This window comes from Blennius ocellaris (genome assembly GCF_963422515.1).
Source record: "Blennius ocellaris genome assembly, chromosome: 11".
In the NCBI taxonomy this organism is placed as follows: Eukaryota; Metazoa; Chordata; class Actinopteri; order Blenniiformes; family Blenniidae; genus Blennius; species Blennius ocellaris.
Window position 1 is genome coordinate 29280568 of NC_137660.1, and position 25000 is coordinate 29305567.

General features: G+C 49.4%; 4 protein-coding genes across 6 annotated transcripts in view; 1 reads left to right on the forward strand and 3 right to left on the reverse strand.

The window, feature by feature from the left end:
* ckap5 (cytoskeleton associated protein 5) overlaps positions 1–423 on the reverse strand; it is a gene marked incomplete at its 3' end in the record, with an annotated part of 32779 nt that extends 32356 nt beyond the window's left edge. The window contains exon 1 of the mRNA XM_080505381.1: positions 304–423. The remainder of the gene's footprint in view (positions 1–303) is intronic.
* Positions 424–1970: 1547 nt separating this feature from the next.
* cstpp1 (centriolar satellite-associated tubulin polyglutamylase complex regulator 1) lies at positions 1971–5523 on the forward strand. Its single transcript, XM_080504295.1, has 9 exons — positions 1971–2157; positions 2260–2362; positions 2472–2602; positions 3300–3384; positions 3464–3549; positions 3635–3872; positions 3989–4098; positions 4610–4673; positions 4779–5523. The coding sequence occupies exons 1-9, from the start codon at positions 2115–2117 to the stop codon at positions 5140–5142; spliced, it is 1224 nt and encodes a 407-aa protein (XP_080360421.1). The 5' UTR covers positions 1971–2114; the 3' UTR covers positions 5143–5523.
* A 2042-nt stretch (positions 5524–7565) lies between these two features.
* Positions 7566–20836, reverse strand: LOC308136317 (C-Jun-amino-terminal kinase-interacting protein 1-like). 2 transcript variants are annotated; one of them, XM_080504605.1, is made up of 11 exons: positions 20727–20836; positions 18299–18374; positions 16717–17298; positions 15091–15678; positions 14556–14771; positions 13376–13451; positions 12980–13298; positions 12785–12895; positions 11194–11264; positions 10815–10913; positions 7566–10685 (listed from the first exon to the last, which is right to left on the reverse strand). In XM_080504605.1, exons 1-11 carry the CDS (start codon positions 20796–20798, stop codon positions 10613–10615), a joined length of 2283 nt encoding a protein of 760 aa, XP_080360731.1. In that variant the 5' UTR covers positions 20799–20836; the 3' UTR covers positions 7566–10612. The 2 variants fall into 2 exon arrangements, with proteins under 2 accessions (XP_080360731.1, XP_080360730.1); XM_080504604.1 differs by having other exon boundaries at positions 14529–14771.
* A 2753-nt stretch (positions 20837–23589) lies between these two features.
* Positions 23590–25000, reverse strand: part of cry2 (cryptochrome circadian regulator 2) — a 17934-nt gene continuing 16523 nt past the window's right edge. For both annotated transcript variants that reach the window (XM_080504937.1, XM_080504936.1), the window contains one exon: positions 23590–25000. This exon is cut by the window's right edge and continues 1480 nt beyond it. The gene's annotated coding sequence lies outside the window, so the exon portion shown is untranslated.

Genomic DNA, 25000 nt, shown 5'->3' on the forward strand with positions numbered 1-25000 from the left:
AAACAAACAAACAAGCAGCGGTCAGCGGATTGACACGCGCGGCGGTCGGTGGTCGTGACGCGGCCTCACGGCGCCTCACGGTGCCCGTTTCAACCGACCGTCGGTTGACGGTGAGAGCCGAGCTGCCAAGGCTAGCGGCTAACGGCTAACGTCTCCTCCGCGCCAACAGACAGGCCGAACAACGCAGTTCAGAGCGGCTGCAGACGCACCGGGGCGGCCCGCGGGGCTCCCGCAGGGGGGCCCGCCTGCAGCCCCGGAGCTCCGCGACGGACACAGGACACGGTTTCACACGGGCTCCGTTACCTGTCTGCGCCTCCGGGAGAGACAATACGGCGGCTGCCAGTCCAGGTAGGCGGCGGTGTGAATGAGATGAGGAGCGGAGTCCGGCCCGGGGCTTTTATATCAGCTGCTGGGAGCGGGGGGCAGCTTCCGGTACAAAATAAAATACAACTACACGCACCCTCACTATAATAATAATAATAATAACAATAATAATAATAATAGTAATAATAATAATAATATATATACATACATACATATATGTATATATTATCTTATTATTCTTATTATTATGTATAATATATATATATATATTATGCATATATAAATAGAGAGAAAGATAAAAAAAAATGACACACATATTTCAGTTTTATTAAATGTTTTTCTTTATTTGTTTAAAAAAAATTAAGTATCAATACAGACATTCAAAATTATTTTCTCATTTGCAATTGATTTGAAGGACAATTTAAAACAATAACGAAACAGCATTATTTGTAGAGATAAATCACGTTGCCTGAACAATAAATGAAGATGTGTTTCTGTCGGACTGCAGAAGAGTCCCTGGTGAAGCTGGGAGAAACAATAACAACGCCCTGAAAGACATTCACGCCCTTCGCTCTTATTTTGTCGGGTGGTTTCCGGCCTGCTCGCGTTGCTCATGGAATTGACTCCAAGGGCGGAGAGACAGAGGACGGGGCGGGGCCTGCTGCGAACCCAACAAACCAAGCCTGGGATTGGCTGGATTCAAACGTAGCCCCGCCCTCCGGGTTCCAGTCTCACTGCTGATTGGTCGAGGACATTTATTGTTCCGCCTGGCTGGATTTGTTATTGGCAGGTCTGACATTAGTCCCGCCTTATATCTCCTATAATTGGTTGCATTTCTTGCGGTGATGTCACACCTCTGAGCGCTGATTGGCTTGCATTTAAACATGTTTATAGTGTCTCTGTTCATAAATACTGCGTTCTTGAACAATTTACACTTGCTTTTATCGCAACTAAAGTTCATATTTAGACACATCTTACAAAAGCCTTCAGTGAAAAGAACACAATGCACTTATAGCATCCCACAAAACATAGATAGATAGATAGATAGATAGATAGATAGATAGATAGATAGATAAATGATGGATGGATAACCAGATAGATAGATAGAGAGAGAGAGAGAGAGAGAGAAAGAGAGAGAGAGAGATGGAGAGAGAGAGAGAGAGAGATAGATAGAGAGAGAGAGAGAGACAGAGAGAGAGAGACAGAAAGAGAGAGAGAGAGAGATAGATAGAGAGAGAGAGAGAGACGGAGAGAGAGAGAGAGAGAGAGAGAGCTAGATAGATAGATAGATAGAGTTTCATTGCCAGGATAGTAATTATTATTTAAAGGACAGTAATTAGTAATTAATATATTTTCATTAAATGAAGTGTTTATTTTACATTTTTATTTTATATTATGGGATGTTTTGTATTACTTCTACTCAAACAAAACATTTAACTACATATTGTAACATGTTGTATAACAAATTAAATTATTCTGTCATTAATAATAATAGAATTATTGTATTGATATGTCATAATAATAATAATAATAATAATAATAATAATAATAATAGTAGTAGGAACCAATAGTCGTGGTTCGTGTTGCTCGGGGGACTTCTCCCAGAGCAACACCAAACATCCGGTCCGTTTCCATGGAGTCCGCCATTGAGCCAGCAGCCGACATGCTAAGCGTGTGAATCCAGAGGATTTCCAGATGTTGCGGTCCAGATTCTAAACACACGTCCCCCGGGGACAGCGGATGAGCTCCTCCCGCTCCCCCCGCTCCTCTCACCGGGCAGAAGAAGCACAATGAGCCGCTTTAACGGCGCCGACCCGGCGGAGGAATACCTCGGTCAGTCCGGTTAGCCGCCCGGTTAGCCGCCGAGCTAGCAGAGCAGAGCGTCACCGCCCTCATCCTGTTTGTTTGTTTGTCTGTTTGTTTGTTTACCTGCAGCGGACAGCAACGTGTTGTTCTACCTGAGTGACGCCGTGACGCAGCTGCTGGAGCACAAAGACGAGTACACGCAGTTCGGGGTGATCCGCTACTTCGCCGAATAGTGAGTCTCGCGCGACACGTCGCGACTGATCACGATAATCGCCGTGAAAGTGTTACATTCGCGATGAGCGGAGGTGATGACGTAGTTAATGGACGTCGCGTGTCGCCAGTTTCAGCAGCGTGAAGAACAGCAACCACGTCCTGTTCAGGGAGTTCAGCTACGTGAAGGCCACGCCCCACAACCGAGCCTCGTTCATCAGGGTCTTCTGGAGGTGCTTCAGGCAGATCGGCAAGAGCGGAGGTGGGCGGGGCCACCGGGGGCTCACCTGTGTGACGTCATACCTCCATTCTACACATGTCCTTACGTTCCCAATTACTATCAAGACGAAGATGCTCTAGAATCTGGTGTTAGGGGAGGAAGGTGCTCTATAATCTGGTGTTAGGGGAGGAAGGTGCTCTATAATCTGATGTCAGAGGAGGAAGATGCTCTATAATCTGGTGTTAGGGGAGGAAGATGCTCTATAATCTGGTGTTAGGGGAGGAAGGTGCTCTATAATCTGGTGTTAGAGGAGGAAGATGCTCTATAATCTGGTGTTGGATGAGGAAAATGCTCTATAATCTGATGTTAGAGGAGGAAGATGCTCTATAATCTGATGTTGGATGAGGAAATGCTCTATAATCTGATGTTAGAGGAGGAAGATGCTCTATAATCTGGTGTTAGAGGAGGAAGATGCTCTATAATCTGATGTTGGATGAGGAAATGCTCTATAATCTGATGTTAGAGGAGGAAGATGCTCTATAATCTGGATTAGAGGATGAAGATGCTCTATAATCTGATGCTAGAGGAGGAAGATCCTCTATAATCTGGTGTTAGAGGAGGAAGATGCTCTATAATCTGGATTAGAGGAGGAAGATCCTCTATAATCTGATGCTAGAGGAGGAAATGCTCTATAATCTGATGTTGGAGGAGGAAGATGCTCTATAATCTGGTGTTGCAGAGCTGCTGTCGGTGCTGGAGTACCGCTCCCTGCTGCAGCTGCTGTGTCCAGACTTCCCGGTGGAGGCGGTGCAAGCGGCAGCCAGGTGAGCTAATCTCGCTCCACCCGCAGGACGACTCCACCTCCCCACCAGCTACTGCTAATCTGACGCTAATCTGACGCAGGATCGTTCTGACGGACGACGCCGTCGACTGCCTCATGTCGTTCTCCGACTTCCTGTTCGCCTTCCAGCTGCAGTTCTACTACCAAGGTGGGGAGTCATAATCCAGCTGGAATAATAATCCGGCATAATCCGGCAATAATCTGAGGGTCTGTGGCTGCGTGGCGGCGCGCAGAGTTCCTGGACAGCGTGCTGCTGGTCTACCAGGACCTGCAGGCGGGGAAGAGTCCCAACACCGTCATCGTCCCCACCTCCGCCTCCGTGGAGCAGCTCCCCCCGGTGGCGGCCGGGGAGAACGACAAGGAGGAGGAGGAGGAGGAGGAGGAAGAGGAGGAGGAGGAGGAGGAGGACGGCGTGGAGGCGGCCATGTTGGCCGAGTGCGTGGAGGCGCTCTGCGAGCGGCTGAAGCACAGGTACCTCCGTCAGCACAACACCGCCTGCTGCCACGCCCACACCTGAGTGTGTGTGTGTGTGTGTGTGTGTGTGTGTGTGTGTGTGTGTGTGTGTGTGTGTGTGTGTGTGTGTGCAGCCACCCCTCCAGCTCCAGCATCACAGAGATCCTGCAGCAGAGCGACAGAGTTTCTTATTACAGTTTCCTGATGAGGTTAGCGAAAGACGAGAGCGTCAGTCTACACATTGGTGAGTTCCTCCTCCTCTTCCTCCTCCTCCTCTTCTTCCTCCTCCTCCTCCTCCTCCTCCTCCTCCTCCTCCTCCTCCTCTTCCTCTTCCTCCTCTTCCTCCTCTTCTTCTTCCTCTTCTTCCTCCTCCTCCTCTTCCTCCTCCCCCTCTTCTTCCTCCTCCTCCTCTTCCTCCCCCTCCTCCTCCTCCTCCTCTTCCTCTTCCTCCTCCTCCTCTTCCTCTTCCTCTTCCTCTTCCTCTTCCTCTTCCTCCTCTTCCTCTTCCTCTTCTTCCTCCTCCTCCTCTTCTTCCTCCCCCTCTTCTTCCTCCTCCTCCTCTTCCTCCCCCTCCTCCTCCTCTTCCTCTTCTTCTTCTTCCTCCTCCTCCTCTTCCTCCTCCTTCTCCTCCTTCTCCTCCTCCACCTCCTCTTCTTCCTCCTCCACCTCCTCTTCTTCCTCCTCCACCTCCTCTTCCTCCTCCTTCTCCTCCTCCTTCTCCTCCTCCCCTCACTACAGCCTCCATCTCTCTACAGGAGCGTTACCAAGTAAAGCTGAGCTGCTCATTGATCCTGAGATGGACCAGGAACTGGACAAACTGTAAGAACACACACACACACACACACACACACACACACACACACACACACACACACACACACACACACACACACACACACACACACACACTGTGTTGTGCTGCAGGATCGCTCAGATCTCGGTGAGCCCCGGCAGCAACAGCAGCGGCAGCGCCGTGGGGCTGAAGGAGGTGCAGCGGAAGGCGTCTCCCCGGAGGAACCTCCACCACCGCAGGAGGGTGGAGGTGGAGAGCGACGGCTCCACCGAGGAGACCGACTCCTCCGAAAAACTGACCCCCCCCCTCCCCTCCTCCCCCGCCGGCCACTCCCACACATCCTGCCATGTTCCCGCCGCAGTACCTCCTCCCCTGCTCCAGGGGGCAGCAGTGAGTCAGACAGTTAATTCTTTATTACCTGATTACAAAGAGCTGCAGACCAGACGGATTGGATGTTTAGAGCAGAGCGCTGAGATTAGCTGGTTAGCATGCTAACGTCAGCGCTCGCAACTGTGATATCGTCAATATAACAACAAAACTGTTCTTTTTTTTAATTATTCATTCAGTCTAAACGTTGAACCTTCATGAGTTTCTGATTTATTTATTTATTTATTTGTACATTTTTACATGGTTACGTGTGTTTACCTTGAATTAACTTCATTTTCTATATTGAATGAACTAGTAGCATGGGAATCTGTCGATAATCTGTCAATAATCTGTCGATAATCCTGTCGTTAAGTTTGTGATTGAGACAAAGGGCCTGAGGGGGAAAGTGTCGTCATGCCGCTCGTGTCCACTGGGTGGCAGTAACGAGTCGCAACTTCTGTTTAACCTGCAGGATTTAATCCATTGCTGCTCGCCGGTTAGCATGCTAGCTAAATAAACACATGAATGTTCAGCTGCCTGATGGTCTTCATCATCATCATCATCACTGTGTGTGTGTGTGTGTAGCCTCTGGTTACACATTTTGAAAAATTATCAAAAATAGCAAGAGTGAAGTTGAAATGTTGAGACACATTTATAGAAAATAAACGTTGCGTCATCACGTCGAAATATTGCTGAAAGATTAAAACATTTTAGTGTTACGATCAGAGGTGAGTCGTTTACGATCGAGTCGTTTACGATCGAGTCGTTTACGATCGAGTCGTTTACGATCGAGTCGTAACGTCGACAATGAACAGTTAAAAATAAATAAATACTTTTTAAGTTGTCTTAATATAATAGCTGTAACGTACAGAAGCGTGCTGCAGTCACATGAAAAAATAACTCAACTTCTGAATTAATGAGAAAAAATTTTTTGGCTGTTTTTCTTGATTTATGCGATAATGGATTTCTGAAAAAATTAAATATCGGTTCTGTTTTTCTGAATTAATGAGATAATTATCTATAATTCAGAAAAACAGTTGATGTAAAAAAAATGTATGCGATGTCATCCTCAGAGATGATTTGTCATCAAGGATTAATCCATTAGAATTTAAAATGTTAGCGACTAAACGTTTCTGATATAAATACTGACAGGCTAGTTAGCATTGATATGAGCTAATGGCTAACATGCTAGCGAGGCTAACTTGGTTCTACAAACAAATGAGTCTGTGAAGGTCTGAGCTCTACCGAGCGTAGCTCTAGTTTTAACCCTCGCTCTACCTGAAATAAATGAAATGAAAACTGTCTTTAACGTCCAACCAATCAATCAACCAATCAAGCAATCGACCAACCAATCAACCAACCAAACAATCAAGCAATCAAGCAATCGACCAATCAATCAAGCAATCGACCAACCAATCAAGCAATCGACCAACCAATCAAGCAATCGACCAACCAAACAACCAACCAACCAACCAACCAACCAACCAACCAGACAACCAATCAACCAACCAATCAACCAACCAACCAACCAACCAACCAACCAACCAACCAACCAACCAACCAACCAACCAACCAATCAACCAACCAACCAACCAGTCAACCAACCAACCAACCAACCAACCAACCAATCAACCAACCAACCAACCAACCAATCAACCAACCAACCAACCAACCAACCAGTCAACCAGTCAACCAACCAACCAACCAACCAACCAATCAACCAATCAACCAACCAACCAACCAACCAACCAACCAACCAATCAACCAACCAGTCAACCAACCAACCAATCAAGCAATCAACCAACCAACCAACCAATCAAGCAATCAACCAACCAATCAAGCAATCGACCAACCAAACAACCAACCAACCAATCAAGCAATCAACCAACCAATCAACCAACCAACCAATCAAGCAATCAACCAACCAACCAACCAACCAATCAACCAACCAACCAACCAATCAGACTCTCGATCCGAAGGCTGATTTGTAAACGTGATTTATTTTGAAGAGCGCCCAGCGTCGGCGTCCGGTCTTCACGTTGTCTTGACAACACTGACGTCATGCGGTGCCGCGGCACGGTAACACCTCCTATACAAACATACATACCTACACTTTCTATACAGGATATACTTCTATACGGGGGTTTGTACAGCTGGGTCTTCATGCGAGCAGAGCCGACGTAAAGAAAGGACACTTTCCGGCAGAGCAGCTCTCGGCGGCGGGCCCGCCGGGGCGGTTGCCATGGAAACGGGGGGGGGGAAAAAAATCCAGACGAGGACCGCGACGTCGGGTCGGCGCGGCGTCGGACGGAGACGTCCGGCTCGGATTCACACAGTGCTACTCACTTTTACACTGAAAACGATGACGTCATAGCCCCCGCCTCCCCCCCCCCACCTGTAACCCCGCCCCCTCCCCCCCTTCTCCGTGACGTCACTGGACGCCATCACGGCGTTCCTGTGTACGGGGAAACTTGGAAGTTTAGAATTCCCCGAACGCTACGAAGATTTAACGTTTTCATTTCTCCAGAGTCGCAGTTTGAAATAATCCTGAATTTCCCCGTTTCACTTCGGCTCATTTCACGTCAGCGATTTATGCAGAACTCGTACGTTTTCATCCACGCAAAGGTTTCTACGAATAAAAATCCCCTCATAAGGGCCTGAACTGGTTTAAAAAAAAACCTCTCATTTCAACATCTTGCGGTTAAAATGATGCAAAATACAGCGAAACGTTCAGAAAATGAACACGATGATCTGACTTTAGGTTCGTTTCGGTTTTAAAAATGTGATCGATTTAATCAAAATACCAGTTTTCTAATGACGCGGGAGGGTTTTTGATTTAGTGTCTTCTCACGGGGGTCCTCGCCGGACGCCGTTTCCATGGCAACCGCCCCCCCCCCCGGCTCACCCGATTCGGAGGTTTTTTTTTTTTTTTTTTCTTCCCATTTCACTTCCTGCGGTTGGAGACAAAAGACTGAAGTCAACAGTTTTACACACGGAGGACAGCCGCCACGTCGTCCTCGCCGTCACCTTCGTCGTCCTCGCCGTCACCTTCGTCGTCCTCATCACAACACGAGAAAACAGAACGGAAACAAACGAGGCACTGGTTCAACCCAACCACGACGAGGAAAACAAAAGAAGAACACAAAACCACGTCCCACCCCTCCCTCCGTTCGCGTCGTTCCGCCTGTCTGGATCGTTTGCTTTGTCCACCAGGGGGCAGCAAACCGATACTCCAGACTCTCGTTTGGCGGAAAAGTTGGTTTGAAACTCGTTTTGTTTTGGGGGTTTTTTTGACGGGTGAAACGACGCTTTGTTCTCCGGACGGCTCCAGGAGGAACTCCACTGGTTCTCGTCTTTCAGTTTGTGGGACGATTCTACCATTTTTTTTTTTCCCATCCATGGAAGGGTTCAGACTGCGCTTGCAGGGTTTGTCCTCGTGGGGGCGATAGAGAGCCGAGACGCCCGGGAGGAACTCTAGACACACCTGCGTTCTGCTGGAGGGGAAATGACGGAACTGAAAGTGTCACAGCAGCTTGAGTGAAGGAGGATCGAGAGACACACACACACACACACACACACACACACACACACACTGAATTAAAGGAAGTCAAAACCTTCTCGGGTGAAGGTTCGTAGTTTGGAAGAGAAAAGAAAGCAGCAAAAAGAAGGAATGAAGCACCGTCACAGTAACGTCCTGAGGTCTCACACACACACACACACACACACACACACACACACACACACTGATGCAGAGTGTACCAGGATGTCACTCGGTGTCCTCTCAGGTTCTTCTTCCTTTGAAAACACTTTTGGGTCTCAGTCGCTCATATTTGTCAGTTGAAACGATTTAATTCTTCCTTTTCTTCATTTATGACTTTTTCTTTTCTTCTCTTCAGGCTTTTCCTTCTTCTTTCTCACACGTTTCAGGGGTTTTTTTTTTTCTCTCGTCTTGGTCAGAAAGCGCGACCTGGTGGTGGTGGTGGTGGACTGGTGCTAGATAAGCCACGCCCCCTCGCCGCTGGCCACGCCCCCTCACCCTGATCGTTTCGCCACGTTCGTTGACGTAAAGAAGCTAAAGTCTCGTTTCTCCCGGGACGTCACACACAAACAGAGTCGCGGCGTGTTTGTCTTCATGTTGTTTGGTTGTTGTTTGTCGTCGTGTCTGTTTTTTGTTTTGTGTCTATCTCGTGTTGTTTTCTGTGTTTTGGTTGTTGGTCGTGTTTGTTTTGTGCAATTTTGTTGTGATTCTGTGTCTCTTATCATTTTTGTATCTCTGCTGATTGTCTTTGCAGGAAGTTTGGTTTGTTTTGTATATTCTGGAGTTGAATCACGCTAAATGTTGTTGTTTTGTTGTTGTTTGTCTCTGTTGGTCGTCCTGTGAGTCTCTGGATGGCGACAGTACAAGTCATTCTGTTGTAGTTACTCCGTGGTTTGGTTCTCATCTGACTCATGTCGTCTGTTGAAGTTTTGTCTCTTTGAAGTTTTGTCTCTTTGAAGTAGTTTTGTATTTGTTTTTACTTTCTGTTTGTGTCTCTTTGGTCGTTTAAAGTATGTTTGGCTGTCTGGTAGATTTCTTTAGTCTGTCTGTGTCAGTTGTTTCCATTTAGGGTCCATTGGGTGTCCATTGGTTTCCATTGGGTCTCCATCGGGTGTCCATTGGGTGTCCATCGGGTGTCCATTGGGTGTCCATTGGGTGTCCATTGGGTGTCCATTGGTTCTCCATTGGGTGTCCATTGAGTGTCCATTGGGTCTCCATCGGGTGTCCATTGGGTGTCCATCGGGTGTCCATTGGGTGTCCATCGGGTGTCCATTGGGTGTCCATTGGGTGTCCATTGGGTGTCCATTGGTTCTCCATTGGGTGTCCATTGAGTGTCCATTGGGTCTCCATCGGGTGTCCATTGGGTGTCCATTGGGTCTCCATTGGGTTTCCATTGGGTGTCCATTGGGTCTCCATTGGGTTTCCATTGGGTGTCCATCGGGTGTCCATTGGGTTTCCATTGGTTCTCCATTGGGTGTCCATTGGTTCTCCATTGGGTTTCCATTGGTTCTCCATTGGGTGTCCATTGGTTCTCCATTGGGTGTCCATTGGTTCTCCATTGGGTTTCCATTGGTTCTCCATTGGGTGTCCATTGGTTCTCCATTGGGTTTCCATTGGGTGTCCATTGGGTGTCCATTGGGTCTCCATCGGGTGTCCATTGGGTTTCCATTGGTTCTCCATTGGGTGTCCATTGGTTCTCCATTGGGTTTCCTTTAGGTCTCCAGTGAGTCGTGACGTCATGATTTCCTGTTCTACTTCTGCTCTGATTCTCACGCCCTCTGGAGTTGAAATCATTTGGACTGGTGGTTCATGACATGGAGTGCTGAGTCATGGTGTTGGGGGGGGGGGGGGTTGGTTGGGGGGGGTGGCAGTGGGGGGTTGGGGGTGGAGTCGCTGTGTCACTGGATGAAGCCATAAGAAACCCAGCATGCAAGCACTCTGAGGGGTTAATATCTGATATCGGTGGTCCGGCCTGCAGCCAGACGCCAGGCTGACATGCACATGGAGTTTCTGTTCGGCGGCTGGGGGGGGCGGGGTGTGTGGGGGGGCGGGGGGGGGCGGTCACTCGATGAAGATGTCCTCAGTCGGACAGGAGTAGCCGATGTGCTCCTTGTAATACTGCTGGAAGGCTCTCCTGCAGGAATGAGAGCAAAGAGTCACATTATCAAACTCTGGGTTCTACGTTCTACGTGGTGGAACCGGCCTGCAGCAGCAGAACGAGCTCAGCGACACAAACAACCCGCGTAAACAGAGCAGCTCTCACCCGACGGACTTGGCCAGAGGGAGGAGGCTCGTCTCCGACACCAGAACGTGGCAGGCGAAGCGCTGAAGGTCCGGGTGTTTGGTGATGAAACCAAAATACCTGCAGACACACACCTGGTTCACTATCAGGAACCTGGAACGTCCTCACCTTAGAACCAGGAACCTGGAACGACCTCACCTTACAACCAGGAACCTGGAACGACCTCACCTTAGAACCAGGAACCTGGAACGTCCTCACCTTAGAACCAGGAACCTGGAACGACCTCACCTTACAACCAGGAACCTGGAATGCCCCCACCTTACAACCAGGAACGTCCCCACCTTAGAACCTGGAACGTCTGACTGACTACTTCAGTTACTCTCTTCGGCGTTGGACTGACCTGCTGTGTCTCGGGTGGCAGCCGCAGAACGAGATGTTCTTCAACTGGAAGAAATGGTAACACTGATCGCCCTGATGGAGGGGGAGAGAGAGAGAGAGAGAGAGACAGAGAGAGAGAGAAAGAGAGAGAGAGACAGAGAGAGAGAGACAGAGAGAGAGAGACAGAGAGAGAGAGACAGAGAGAGAGAGACAGAGAGAGAGAGAAAGAGAGAGATAGAGAGAGAGAGACAGCGAGAGAGAGAGACAGAGAGAGAGAGAGACAGAGAGAGAGAGAGAGAGAGAGAGAGAGGGGGCAGAGAGAGAGATAGACAGAGAGAGAGAGAGAGAGCGATAGATAGAGAGAGACAGCGAGAGAGAGAGAGAGGGGCAGAGAGAGAGAGAGAGACAGCGAGAGAGAGAGAGAGAGGGGCAGAGAGAGAGAGGGGGCAGAGAGATAGAGAGAGAGACAGAGAGAGAGAGAGAGAGAGAAAGAGGGATTGAACTCAGATTTATGGTAATTTTGAGTCTCTTTGTAGTTGTTTTTGTCTTCTCATGATAGTTCGTGTCTCCTTGTCTTCAGTCTGGTCGTCTTCAGTCTGCTCGTCTCCAGTCTGGTCGTCTCCAGTCTGGTGGTCTTCAGTCTGCTCGTCTCCAGTCTGGTCGTCTCCAGTCTGGTGGTCTTCAGTCTGCTCGTCTTCAGTCTGGTCGTCTTCAGTCTGGTCGTCTCCAGTCTGCTCGTCTTCAGTCTGGTCGTCTTCAGTCTGGTCGTCTCCAGTCTGGTCGTCTTCAGTCTGGTGGTCTTCAGTCTGGTCGTCTTCAGTCTGGTCGTCTCCAGTCTGCTCGTCTTCAGTCTGGTCGTCTTCAGTCTGGTCGTCTCCAGTCTGCTCGTCTCCAGTCTGCTCGTCTTCAGTCTGGTCGTCTTCAGTCTGGTCGTCTCCAGTCTGCTCGTCTCCAGTCTGCTCGTCTCCAGTCTGCTCGTCTTCAGTCTGGTCGTCTCCAGTCTGGTCGTCTTCAGTCTGGTGGTCTTCAGTCTGCTCGTCTCCAGTCTGCTCGTCTCCAGTCTGCTCGTCTTCAGTCTGCTCGTCTTCAGTCTGCTCGTCTCCAGTCTGCTCGTCTCCAGTCTGCTCGTCTTCAGTCTGGTCGTCTTCAGTCTGGTCGTCTCCAGTCTGGTCGTCTCCAGTCTGCTCGTCTTCAGTCTGCTCGTCTCCAGTCTGGTCGTCTTCAGTCTGCTCGTCTTCAGTCTGGTCGTCTCCAGTCTGCTCGTCTCCAGTCTGGTCGTCTTCAGTCTGCTCGTCTTCAGTCTGCTCGTCTTCAGTCTGGTCGTCTTCAGTCTGGTCGTCTTCAGTCTGCTCGTCTTCAGTCTGCTCGTCTTCAGTCTGCTCGTCTTCAGTCTGGTGGTCTTCAGTCTGCTCGTCCTCCCGTGTCTCTTTGCGTCTCCTTGTTTCTACTTCGAGCCTCTTTTCAGTATCTGAGTCGTCATGCAGTCGTCAGCGTCTCTTCCTCCGTCTGTGTTCGTCTCCCTGCGATCGTTTTGCGATTCCCCGTTGTTGTTTCGTCACGTCTCGCAGTCGTCCGTCGGGCCCCGGTGTGCGAGACGGACGTGTCGTCCTTACCCTGTGGGCGGACTGGCACTGGTCCTGGACGCTGAGCTTCACTCCCTTCACGCCGACCTCCAGGACGCAGGACGACGGCGGCTGGCCGGCCGAGCGCCGGTTGTACGCCACCTGGGGACGGGATCCAGAATCGCCGGCCGGTCAGTGAACGCACCGCGCCGCACGCGGACGCAGATTTAAACGCGGCCGCGTTACCTTCTGCATGGCCGCACACAGAACGTCGTTCCCCATGTGGATGGGAACCTGAACGGAACCCAGGAACCGCACCAGGAACTGGTCGGTCCAGCCCACCCTCTGGACCGCGAGGGGCGAGTGGAGGGTCTGCGGGCCGCGCGGCGCTAGCACACCCTGGGACGTCTCTTTCGGGACCCTGACGGCGTAGTAGGCCGGGAAGATGCCGGTGGCCCCGGTCCTCATGTTGTACCCGTGACACCACAGGTCCTCGGACTGGTTCAGCATCAGCACCGGGTCGTCCGTCTCCAGGTGCAGCTCGTCCGCGTGACGGGGGACGAACCTGAAAACCGGCGGCGGGTCAGTCTGGCGTGTGTCCGCGTCCCGGTTAGCATGCTAGCTTTGAGTGGTGCAGCTCACCTGTAGGCGGCCCGGTGGCTCTGCGGCCGCTCCACTCCGTCCAGGACGCAGGAGAACATCCCGAACGAGCCGGCGCCTGAACCACACACCGCGGTTACACCGACGCACAGTCACAACCACAGGGTTCTGTCTAGGGTTCTATTCATGTCAGAGACTGACAACCAACCAATCAACCAACCAACCAGCCAACCAGCCAGCCAACCAACCAGCCAACCAGCCAACCAGACAACCAGCCAACCAACCAACCAGACAACCAGCCAACCAGACAACCAGACAACCAGCCAACCAACCAACCAGACAACCAGACAACCAACCAACCAACCGGACAACCAGCCAACCAACCAACCAGACAACCAGCCAACCAACCAACCAGACAACCAGACAACCAACCAACCAACCGGACAACCAGCCAACCAACCAACCAGACAACCAGACAACCAACCAGCCAACCAGCCAACCAGCCAACCAACCAACCAGACAACCAGACAACCAACCAACCAGCCAACCAACCAACCAGACAACCAACCAACCAACCAGACAACCAGACAACCAGCCAACCAACCAACCAGACAACCAGCCAACCAACCAACCAGACAACCAGACAACCAACCAACCAACCAGACAACCAGCCAACCAGCCAACCAACCAACCAACCAGCCAACCAACCAACCAACCAGCCAACCAGCCAACCAACCAACCAACCAACCAGCCAACCAACCAACCAACCAACCAGCCAACCAACCAACCAACCAGACAACCAGACAACCAGCCAACCAGCCAACCAACCAGCCAACCAACCAGACAACCAGACAACCAGACAACCAACCAACCAACCAGACAACCAGCCAACCAGACAACCAGCCAGCCAACCAACCAACCAACCAACCAGCCAACCAACCAACCAACCAACCAACCAACCAACCAACCAGCCAACCAGCCAACCAGCCAACCAACCAACCAACCAACCAACCAACCAACCAACCAGCCAACCAACCAACCAATCAACCAACCAACCAACCAGCCAACCAACCAACCAACCAACCAACCACCTAGAACATGTGGTGGATGTCCTCTGGACTACTAAATGCTTTTCTCCCCACACAGTGAAAACTGGACTCTACCATTGGGTGGTAGTGACGGGGTGTGACCCTACCGGTGGCGCGACAGGGTGTGACCCTACCGGTGGCGCTGTACGGACTGCTGTCGTTGGCAAACAGGTTGAGAAACTTCCTGGTCCTCGGAGCTCCGCCTCTTCCTCCATTTGACTCGTCGTCCTCAGACGTGGTCGCCGACGCCGCCTTGGACCGCATGCAGACCCTGGTGGACACCACCTCCTTCCTTCTCTTCACCTCCTCCTCCCTCCTCTTCCTTCGCTCCTCTTCCTCTTTCCTTTTCTCTGGGAGCAGAAACGAAAAGAAAACGCCAAACTAGGGGTGAAAAACAAAGTCAGTCCCTGGAGGCTCTGGTGTCCCTCAAGGCTTGGTACTGGGTCCTCTTTAGATTTGGGTTTAAATCTGTCACGGTCGTTCCTCGGACAGTTTTTAATTACAGTTCCTGTTTGTTCTTAAAAACAATTGTCAACAAACTCTGATTTCTACAAACTGAAATATACCTTTTTTATGTTTATTTATATGCAGATGACATGAAAGTCTATAACCAACAAACAAAGTTTTGGGCTTTTCTTTATGAAGAGCAGCAGAATAAACCGGCCACACCTTGCCTCTGCGCCGCCTCGCTCCTCTTCCTCTCCTCCTGGTACTCGGGGTCTTCCTCCTCGTTGGCGGACTGGTACACGGTCTCGGTGTCGCTGTCCTCGTTGTGCTCATGGTAACCATGGAGACAGTCCTTCAGGTCCACCAGCTCCAGCTGGGCGTGTTCGTCCACGACCAGAGTGTATTTGACAGAGTCGTAACTCAACCCCGCCGCAGACTCACTCTTTGGTACCGTCCGAGAAGGATCGCGGTCCCCGGCGGCGTTAGCCCCGCCCCCCTCCGTGCCCCCCTCCGGTTTGGCCTGGTCCCCCTCGGACAGGGTTTCCCCGTGGAAGCGGTCGCCGGGACCGTTGTGGGCGTTGAGGCAGGGCGTGGGCTCGCCCTCGCCGTCTTCCTCGCTGATGTCGGGGTTGGTCCGGTGGGCGAGCGACGGGTGGAGGGGCCCCGGCGGTGGCGGTGCCGGCGCCGGCGGGGGCCCCGGCGGCGCCGGCCCCTCGGTGTCCGAGCCGAGCGACATCCTGTTGGAGCCGCCCTCGCTGCTGGAGCGCGACAGAGCGGAGGGGTTGTCCTGCGTCCTGTCGTGGTTCTGACCTGACGGCGACAACAGAAACACAGCCGGTCGTCAAGATACGAAACTACGGAAGACTCGGAATCCAGACGGGACTTCAGGCCCTAAAACGGTCCGGGATTCGCCAGTGGAGCTCCACCGCAGGGACCGAGAGACGATCTTCGTCTTCATCATCGTCGGTGAACACGTCAGAAAACCGTTGCCTGTGCACACACCTGTGAAGAATCGTCCGCAGACACTTCCGGAAACCAACGTCTATGAACACTTCTGGAAACGGTAAACACTGAAATCCACTGTGGGCCAGCGGTCCTCTCCCGCTACAGAGCTACAGGAAGCTACAGAGCTACAGGAAGCTACAGAGCTACAGAAAGCTACAGAGCTACAGAAAGCTACAGAGCTACAGAGCTACAGGACACTAGAGAGCTACAGGAAGCTACAGAGCTACAGGACGCTACAGGGCTACAGGAAGCTACGAGATGCTACAGAGCTACAGAGCTACAGAGCTACAGGACGCTACAGTGCTACAGGAAGCTACAGAGCTACAGGAAGCTACAGAGCTGCAGGAAGCTACAGAGCTACAGGACGCTACAGAGCTACAGGACGCTACAGAGCTACAGGACGCTACAGAGCTACGAGACGCTACAGAGCTACAGGAAGCTACAGAGCTACAGGAAGCTACAGAGCTACGAGACGCTACAGAGCTACAGGAAGCTACAGGACGCTACAGAGCTACAGGAAGCTACAGAGCTACAGGAAGCTACAGAGCTACGAGACGCTACAGAGCTACAGGACGCTACAGAGCTACAGGAAGCTACAGAGCTACGAGACGCTACAGAGCTACAGGAAGCTACAGAGCTACAGGAAGCTACAGAGCTACGAGACGCTACAGAGCTACAGGACGCTACAGGACGCTACAGAGCTACAGGAAGCTACAGAGCTACATGAAGCTACGAGACGCTACAGAGCTACAGGAAGCTACAGAGCTACAGAGCTACATGAAGCTACGAGATGCTACAGAAAACGGTAAACACTGATATCCAGTGTGGGCCGGCGGTCCTCACCCTGGTCCTGGGTCTTGTCCTGGTCCTGGTCCTGGGCCTTGTTCTGGTCCTGGGTCTTGTCCTGGTTCTTGGGTACCACAGGTGTGCGGGGGACGACCATGGCGGGCAGGTAGACCTCCGGGTTGGCCGGCGCGGCGCCGGCCTTGCCGCCCGCCGCCCTGCCTCCCGGTTTGGGGGCGGCTTTGCCCCGCCCCTCCGCCGCCCGGCCCCTGGGCCCGCCGGCCTCCCTGGTCCTCTGGGGGCCGTTTCGCTCCCGGGCCTTGGCGTCGTCGCAGAGTCGCCCTCGCCGCTCGGGGGCGGAGTCTTTCCCCGCCAGACTCCTCTCCTTCATGGCCGCGGCTCCTCGTCCTCCCGCCTTCCCCCCACCTCCTCCCGCCGCCGCTCTCCGCTGGCTCCTCGGCGTTCCAGACGGCTGAGAGGCCGAGGGCGCCGCGCGATCTCGACTCCGTGCGGCGGCGGCCTGAGCGCCGGCTCTGCTGCTGGAGCCGTTGGCCGTCGGATGTTTTGGTGCCGGACGGCGCTGTGAGCCGAGCCGGACTTTGTCCTCCGCTTTTGGTTTGACATCAGGGGGCGTTCGATCGCCTTAAGACACACACACACACACACACACACACACACACACACACACACACACACAAAGGCGTGAGATTACGTGTTGGGCAACCAGATGTACAGTGAACAGGATTATTAAAGTAGCTGCGGTTCAGCAATAAGCAGTTAATCTCAGTTCCAGAGTTCAGTTCCCTGCAGGTCTCACATGTTGAGGGGCTGGTGGGGTGGGGGGGGGACTGGACTGGGGGGACTGGCGTTGGACTGGGGGACTGTACTGGGGGGACTGGCTCCCTGATGTCATTCCACCTGTGGTGTATGTGTACCTGTTGTGTGCGTGTACCTGTGGTGTGTATACCTGTGGTGTGTGTATCTGTGATGTGTGTGTACCTGTGGTGTGTGTGTACCTGTGATGTGTGTGTACCTGTTGTGTGTGTATCTGTGATGTGTGTGTGTACCTGTGGTGTTTGTGTGTACCTGTGGTGTGTGTGTACTTGTGATGTGTATACCTGTGGTGTGCGTGTACCTGTGGTGTGTGTACCTGTGGTGTGCGTGTACTTGTGATGTGTATACCTGTGGTGTGCGTGTACCTGTGGTGTGTGTACCTGTGGTGTGTGTACCTGTGGTGTGTGTACCTGTGGTGTGCGTGCACCTGTGGTGTGTGTACCTGTGGTGTGTGTACCTGTGGTGTGTATACCTGTGGTGTGTATACCTGTGGTGTGTGTACCTGTGGTGTGTATACCTGTGGTGTGTGTACCTGTGATGTGTGTGTACTTGTGATATGTGTACCTGTGGTGTGTGTACCAGTGGCGGGTTTACCTGTGGTGTGTATACCTGTGGTGTGTATACCTGTGGTGTGTGTACCTGTGGTGTGTATACCTGTGGTGTGTGTACCTGTGGTGTGTATACCTGTGGTGTGTGTACCTGTGATGTGTGTGTACTTGTGATATGTGTACCTGTGGTGTGTGTACCAGTGGCGGGTTTTCCTGTGGTGTGTGTGTACTTGTGATGTGTGTACCTGTGGTGTGTGTACCTGTGATGTGCGGGGAGGAGGAGTGTGAGTCCTTCCAGCTGTCCTTCTTGCCTAGAGAGTTGTTGTTGATGGAGTCCTGGACAGACGAGACACAGACGTTTCCACAACAGTGAAATATTCCAACGGATTAAATAATCCGCTCATCATCAACTTTAATTCACAAACACAAACACAGAAATTCGGTACGTTTTTCTGTCAGATTATCTGATTTCCATTGAACGTCTGTCAGCGAGTACTTTGTAAACCAACGTCAGCGAGTACTTCATCAGTCACTAAATACTCCTGAAAACTACAAGAGTACTTTTCCTTCCTTCTGATCTCGACGTCACGCTGACTGCTGACTCACACCGACATCCATCCCATCATGCATCAGCTTCCTCCATCGCACAGCCCGCTGTTACCATGGTTACCCTCTGTGTGTGTGTGTGTGTGTGTGTGTGTGTGTGTGTGTGTGTGTGTGTGTGTGTGTGTGTGTGTGTGTGTGTGTGATCTGACAGAAGCAGATGTTCCACTGCTGCCGTCTTCAGACACTGATGGAGAATCTCTCCTCCACTGAATCTGTCCTGATTTCACTTTACTGCCTCCGTCAAAACAAATCAATGAGCCTCAGCCGGGAGGCGGCCGGACGCTACAGGAAGCTACAGGAGGCTACAGAGCTACAGGAGGCTACAGGAAGCTACAGAGCTACAGGAAGCTACAGAGCTACAGGAAGCTACAGGAAGCTACAGGAAGCTACAGAAAGCTACAGAGCTACAGGAAGCTACGAGACGCTACAGAGCTACAGGAAGCTACGAGATGCTACAGAGCTACAGGAAGCTACGACTCTACAGAGCTACAGGAAGCTACGACTCTACAGAGCTACAGGAAGCTACAGAGCTACAGAGCTACGAGACGCTACAGAGCTACAGGAATCTACAGAGCTACAGGAAGCTACGAGACGCTACAGAGTTACAGGAAGCTACAGAACAACAGGAAGCTACGAAACGCTACAGAGCTACAGGAAGCTACAGAGCTACAGGAAGCTACGAGACGCTACAGAGCTACAGGAAACTACGAGACGCTACAGAGCTACAGGAAGCTACAAGACGCTACAAAGCTACGAGACGCTACAGAGCTACAGAGGTACGAGACGCTACAGAGCTACGAGACGCTACAGAGCTACAGGAAGCTACACGACACTACAGAGCTACAGGAAGCTACAGAGCTACAGGACGCTACAGAGCTACAGGAAGCTACACGACACTACAGAGCTACAGGAAGCTACAGAGCTACAGGAAGCTACAGAGCTATGAGACGCTACAGAGCTACAGGATGCTACAGGACGCTACAGAGCTACAGGACGCTACAGAGCTATGAGACGCTACAGAGCTACAGGATGCTACAGAGCTACAGGACGCTACAGAGCTACACGACACTACAGAGCTACAGGAAGCTACAGAGCTACAGGACGCTACAGAGCTACAGGAAGCTACAGAGCTATGAGACGCTACAGAGCTACAGGATGCTACAGAGCTACAGGACGCTACAGAGCTACACGACACTACAGAGCTACAGGAAGCTACAGAGCTACGAGACGCTACAAAGCTACGAGACGCTACATAAAACTACAAAGCAACAAGTTTTGGTGTCAGTGACCTGCAGCATGTCTGTCAGGAGGCGTTCAGGGACATCCAGTGAATTTGACAACAGCAGTAACATGCAGTGAGTCAGTAGAAGTAAACATGGAACCTCCAGTCTGGTACTTTAACTACTTTAACTACTTCACTGCTGATGTGCTCAAAACAACAACAACAAGTAAACAACAACAGACCTCAGAAGGTCATAATGTCAGTGAACGACTCACTTCCCCAAATCGACCTGATGGAGGTCGAAACCTGAGACACACACACACACACACACACACACACATCTCCACAACATTAATAACAGACACACGTATGGACACGACGTAACACACACACATATACAGGTACACACACATACAGTACACAGAGTAATACATGGATACACAGTATACACAAATATACACAATCCCACACAAATACACAACTGTACACATGAAATACTACATTACATTGAAATACATAGTAGCTACAGACACACACACACACACAACATATGACTCATGATATACATGTTACATGTCATACAAACACGAGATGTCGAGCATCACACACACACACGCGCACGCACACACACACACACGCGCACGCACACACACACACACACACACGCACGCACTCACACACACACAACAGGTCCCTCTGAGGACCCTCCCAGGAAACAAACACAGTAACCCAGTTATTCCTGCTGCTGCAGCTTCACTCAGGATCCACCCATGACGAGGCCCCACAGCCGTGTCTCCTCTTCCTCCTCCTCCTCCTCCTCCCCCTCCTGCACCTCCTCCTGCACCTCCTGCTGCTCCTACCTGGGTGCCGGCCTGCGGCAGCTGAGGGAACAAGGCCAGGGTGGTCGGCCTCTTTGGTCGATATTTGTCCATGACAGCGCAGGATGATCCCCCTCTGACAGGCGGCAGCTTCCTCCCTCCTCCTCCTCCTCCTCCTCCTCCTCCTCCTCTCCTCTCTCCTCCACCACCTCCTCCTCCTTCTCCTCGTCTTCTCCTCCTCTAGTCAGCCGGAGTCGGCGCTCCTCCGCTCGGACAAGGCCTCCCCCACCCTCCTCTCTCTGCCTCCTCCTCGGGCTCCTTCAGCATCGATCGGCTGGCGCCCCGGCCACGCCCCCTCCACTCCCTGCCCGCGCTCCCATTGGCCGGCCCCGGCGTCACATCATCCTCGTCCTCGTCGTCGTCGGGAGCGACGGCAGCATCAGCATCATCCTCGCCGCGTTTTCCTGGCAGGAGGAGCGGAGAGGGAGAGGAAGAGGAGAAGGGGGAGGGGGGGAGGGATGTGCTGAGCAGTGACGGGGTGAATGAGGGTGGGGGGTGGGGGGGGCGGGGCGGGGGGCGGCAGCCAATCAGAGCAGAGCATGACATCATCAGCTGATCTGCCTGTTAAAGCTAATAAACAGTGTGTGTGTGTGTGTTTGTTTATCACCGTTGTGGGGACTCAATCTGTTCACACACACATCATGAGGACTTCTTGTTAAAAATCAAGTGTTTTATCAGGAAAATTATCAAACACTGAAAGAAGTAACCTTCAGTTACTTGCCCATATAGAGTACCGATACAAGTACTTCAGAGTCCATCCACAAACCGCGTGTGAACGCTAGGCGTTAGCGTGAGCCACTTGCGCGCAGCGTCGACGAGGAGTTCAACATGCTGGAGTTTCATTGATTTTACAATAAAAACAGAGATTTTATTTTAAATAAATAGATCAAATAAAAAAAAAAAAAGGAACAATTCAACTTGGTGGTTTTATTTTGACAGTCACCGTAATAACAATCCATCTTGGGTAGTTTTATTTTGACTGTAGCTAATAATAATCCCACCGGGTAGTTTTATTTTGACGGTCACCATAATAACAATCCATCTTGGTAGTTTTATTTTGAAAGTAACTAATAATAATCCCACTGGGTAGTTTTATTTTGACAGTCACCATAATAACAATCCATCTTGGTAGTTTTATTTTGACTGTAACTAATAACAATCCATCTTGGTAGTTTTATTTTGAAAGTAATAACAATCCCACTGGGTAGTTTTATTTTGACAGCCACCGGAATAACAATCCATCTTGGTAGTTTTATTTTGAAAGTAATAATAATCCCACTGGGTACTTTTATTTTGACAGCCACCGTAATAACAATCCGTCTTGGTAGCTTTATTTTGAAAGTAACTAATAATCCCACTGGGTAGTTTTATTTTGACAGTCACCATAATAACAATCCGTCTTGGTAGTTTTATTTTGACAGTCACCATAATAACAATCCGTCTTGGTAGTTTTATTTTGAAAGTCATATAATAACAATCCATCTTGGGTAGTTTTATTTTGACTGTAATTAATAACAATCCATCTTGGTAGTTTTATTTTGAAAGTAATAACAATCCCATTGGGTAGTTTTATTTTGACAGTCACCATAACAACAATCCATCTTGGTAGTTTTATTTTGACAGTCACCATAATAACAATCCATCTTGGTAGTTTTATTTTGAAAGTCATATAACAATCCATCTTGGGTAGTTTTATTTTGACTGTAATTAATAATTCATCTTGGTAGTTTTATTTTGAAAGTAATAACAATCCCACTGGGTAGTTTTATTTTGACAGCCACCGTAATAACAATCCGTCTTGGTAGTTTTATTTTGAAAGTAACTATCAATCCCACTGGGTAGTTTTATTTTGACAGTCACCATAATAACAATCCGTCTTGGTAGTTTTATTTTGACAGTCACCATAATAACAATCCGTCTTGGTAGTTTTATTTTGAAAGTCACCGTAAAAACAATCCATCTTGGTAGTTTTATTTTGAAAGTAGTAAAAATCCCACTGGGTAGTTTTATTTTGACAGCCACCGTAATAAGAATCCATCTTGGTAGTTTTATTTTGAAAGTAACTAATAATCCCACTGGGTAGTTTTATTTTGAGAGTCACCATAACAACAATCCAACTTTGTTTTATTTTGACATTCACTGTAAAAATCTCCCAGTGTTGACGTTTAGAGCTCATTGTGTGTGTGTGTGTGTGTGTGTGTTCGTGTCACCGTGACCTCTGACCCACCTCGTTGAGACAAGCGGTGGTTCTTCAGGTCAGTCGTCCTCCGGACTCTGAAGTCTTCAGATGATTTCAGGTTCTCCTCAGCTGATTTCTCTTCCTTTTCCTCTGCGATCTTTTTCTCCTCATCGTTGTTCACGTGTTTCGTCTGTGACGATTTGTTTCTTTGATTGTTGCTTTCATCCCTTTATTGAATCGTCTTTGAAGTTTGTCGATTGTGATTTATCATTTCTAATCATTTTGTTTCTCGTGGTCATTTCTGTCTCTCAGATCGTTTTTCTTTCTCTTCTTATTCTCCTCACTTCCTTTTCCGTTGTTTTTTGACATTTTCACCTCCTAACGTTATTTTTTTTATTTGCGTCTCAATTTGTGGTTGTTTTTCCCCACTTTCAACACTCGATTTCTGATTTTGGTTTTATTTGTTAATTCAGTTTTAATCTTCATGTTGCGTCTCTACGTGTTTCCTCTCTATGTTTTCTGTGGCCAAATCAATTTCTGATGTTTTTTTTTTCACGCGATAATGTTTCACGTCGATTCCCGGTTGGCGTTTTTTTTTCCTTCGCTCCTATTGGTTGCCGCTGACGCTCCGGTGCAAGTGGATGAAAATAAACGCAGCATCATTCCTTCTGCACTTTTAATGAAAATAAACTCTTCACCATTTTTTTTTTTTTAATACAAAACAAAAAATAAATATCGGACGGCGCGGCGGCGCTCTGCGGAATCGTTCCGACGTTTTCCCGCCGCGACGCGACGACACGCTTCGGTCCGCGACTCGTCTGGCAAAACGAGCCGAAAACTACTTTAAAACTTCCCGTTTCAACTGAAGGAGCAGCAAACGATCGTCATGCTGTAAGAATTTAAAAAACAAACAAACTCAACACTGCCGCCTTCAGTACGAGAGGGGAATTACGTCTAATTCACGAGTCAAGGTGGGAAAGATTCAAGCTTCCAACCGACTCAACACACCTCCTGTTGGTGCAAAATGGTACTGCGACGGTCCGTCAATGTGATGATTATATCAGGTCTCATTAATTTACATTTGGAAATGTTACGTGAAGAATGTTTAATAAAAACTGACGTGACGTCACATTAACCTCAAAACATTAGTTTCTGATTTTCTTCAAATAGTAAATAATTGGAGGAATAATTTTTACTAATATATATCTAAATATTAAAAACTAAAATTAGGGGAGTAATTTCATTAATATTTAGGGAATGGCACAATATTTCATTTGTATATAAAAGTTTTAAAGAAGTTTTAAGAAATAAGTTTTGCCTCTCTTACATATTATTTTCCTTTTGTTTTTGTTTATCTTTATAAAATGGCCTCGTCGTCCAGGATGGGGAAACTAAATGTTTGATTTTCTTTTTAAAAATATTTTTGCAAAACATTCGGAAATTATGATTAAATTCCTTTTTTTTTGTCATTGAAAGTTCAATAAATGAGTTTTGTGGTCGTGTGGCTGCGATTATCAGGAAACTGTCACGTGCAAAAAAAAAAAAAAAAAAGTTATAATTTTACATTTTAAAAGTTTTACATAAGAGAGTCTAACTAAATATAATTTCTCAAATGTGACAGAAAAGGGAAGAAAAGTACTTTTGGGGTTTTGTTTTTTTTTTTGTTTTTCAAGAAAAACTAAAGTTTTTATTCACAGAAATAAATATTAATGTGGAAAATAACCAGTAAATATTGGAAAAGCTCGGATTCCTCCTGATGTTTCTGTGGAGGAATCAAAGCTGCGATCTTTTATATTTTGAATCTGAGCCCGCTGCCCCCTGCTGGACGCTGTGTGAACTACGGTGGCCCAGGAGCCACATTAAAGTCACGCAAAGAGCCCCTTCATCATCATCATCACCACCACGGCTCCGTCCTTAAAGGGCCGGTACGCAGGAGTAACGAGGTCAACGATTACCGCTCGGTTTTTTTTTTTTGTCTTGTTTTTTCAAAGAGACAAACGGAACTTAAAACGCTGCAGCTAGCAAAAATATTTCTTAAAAACATTCATATGGGAGCATTTACATATTCACACAATCG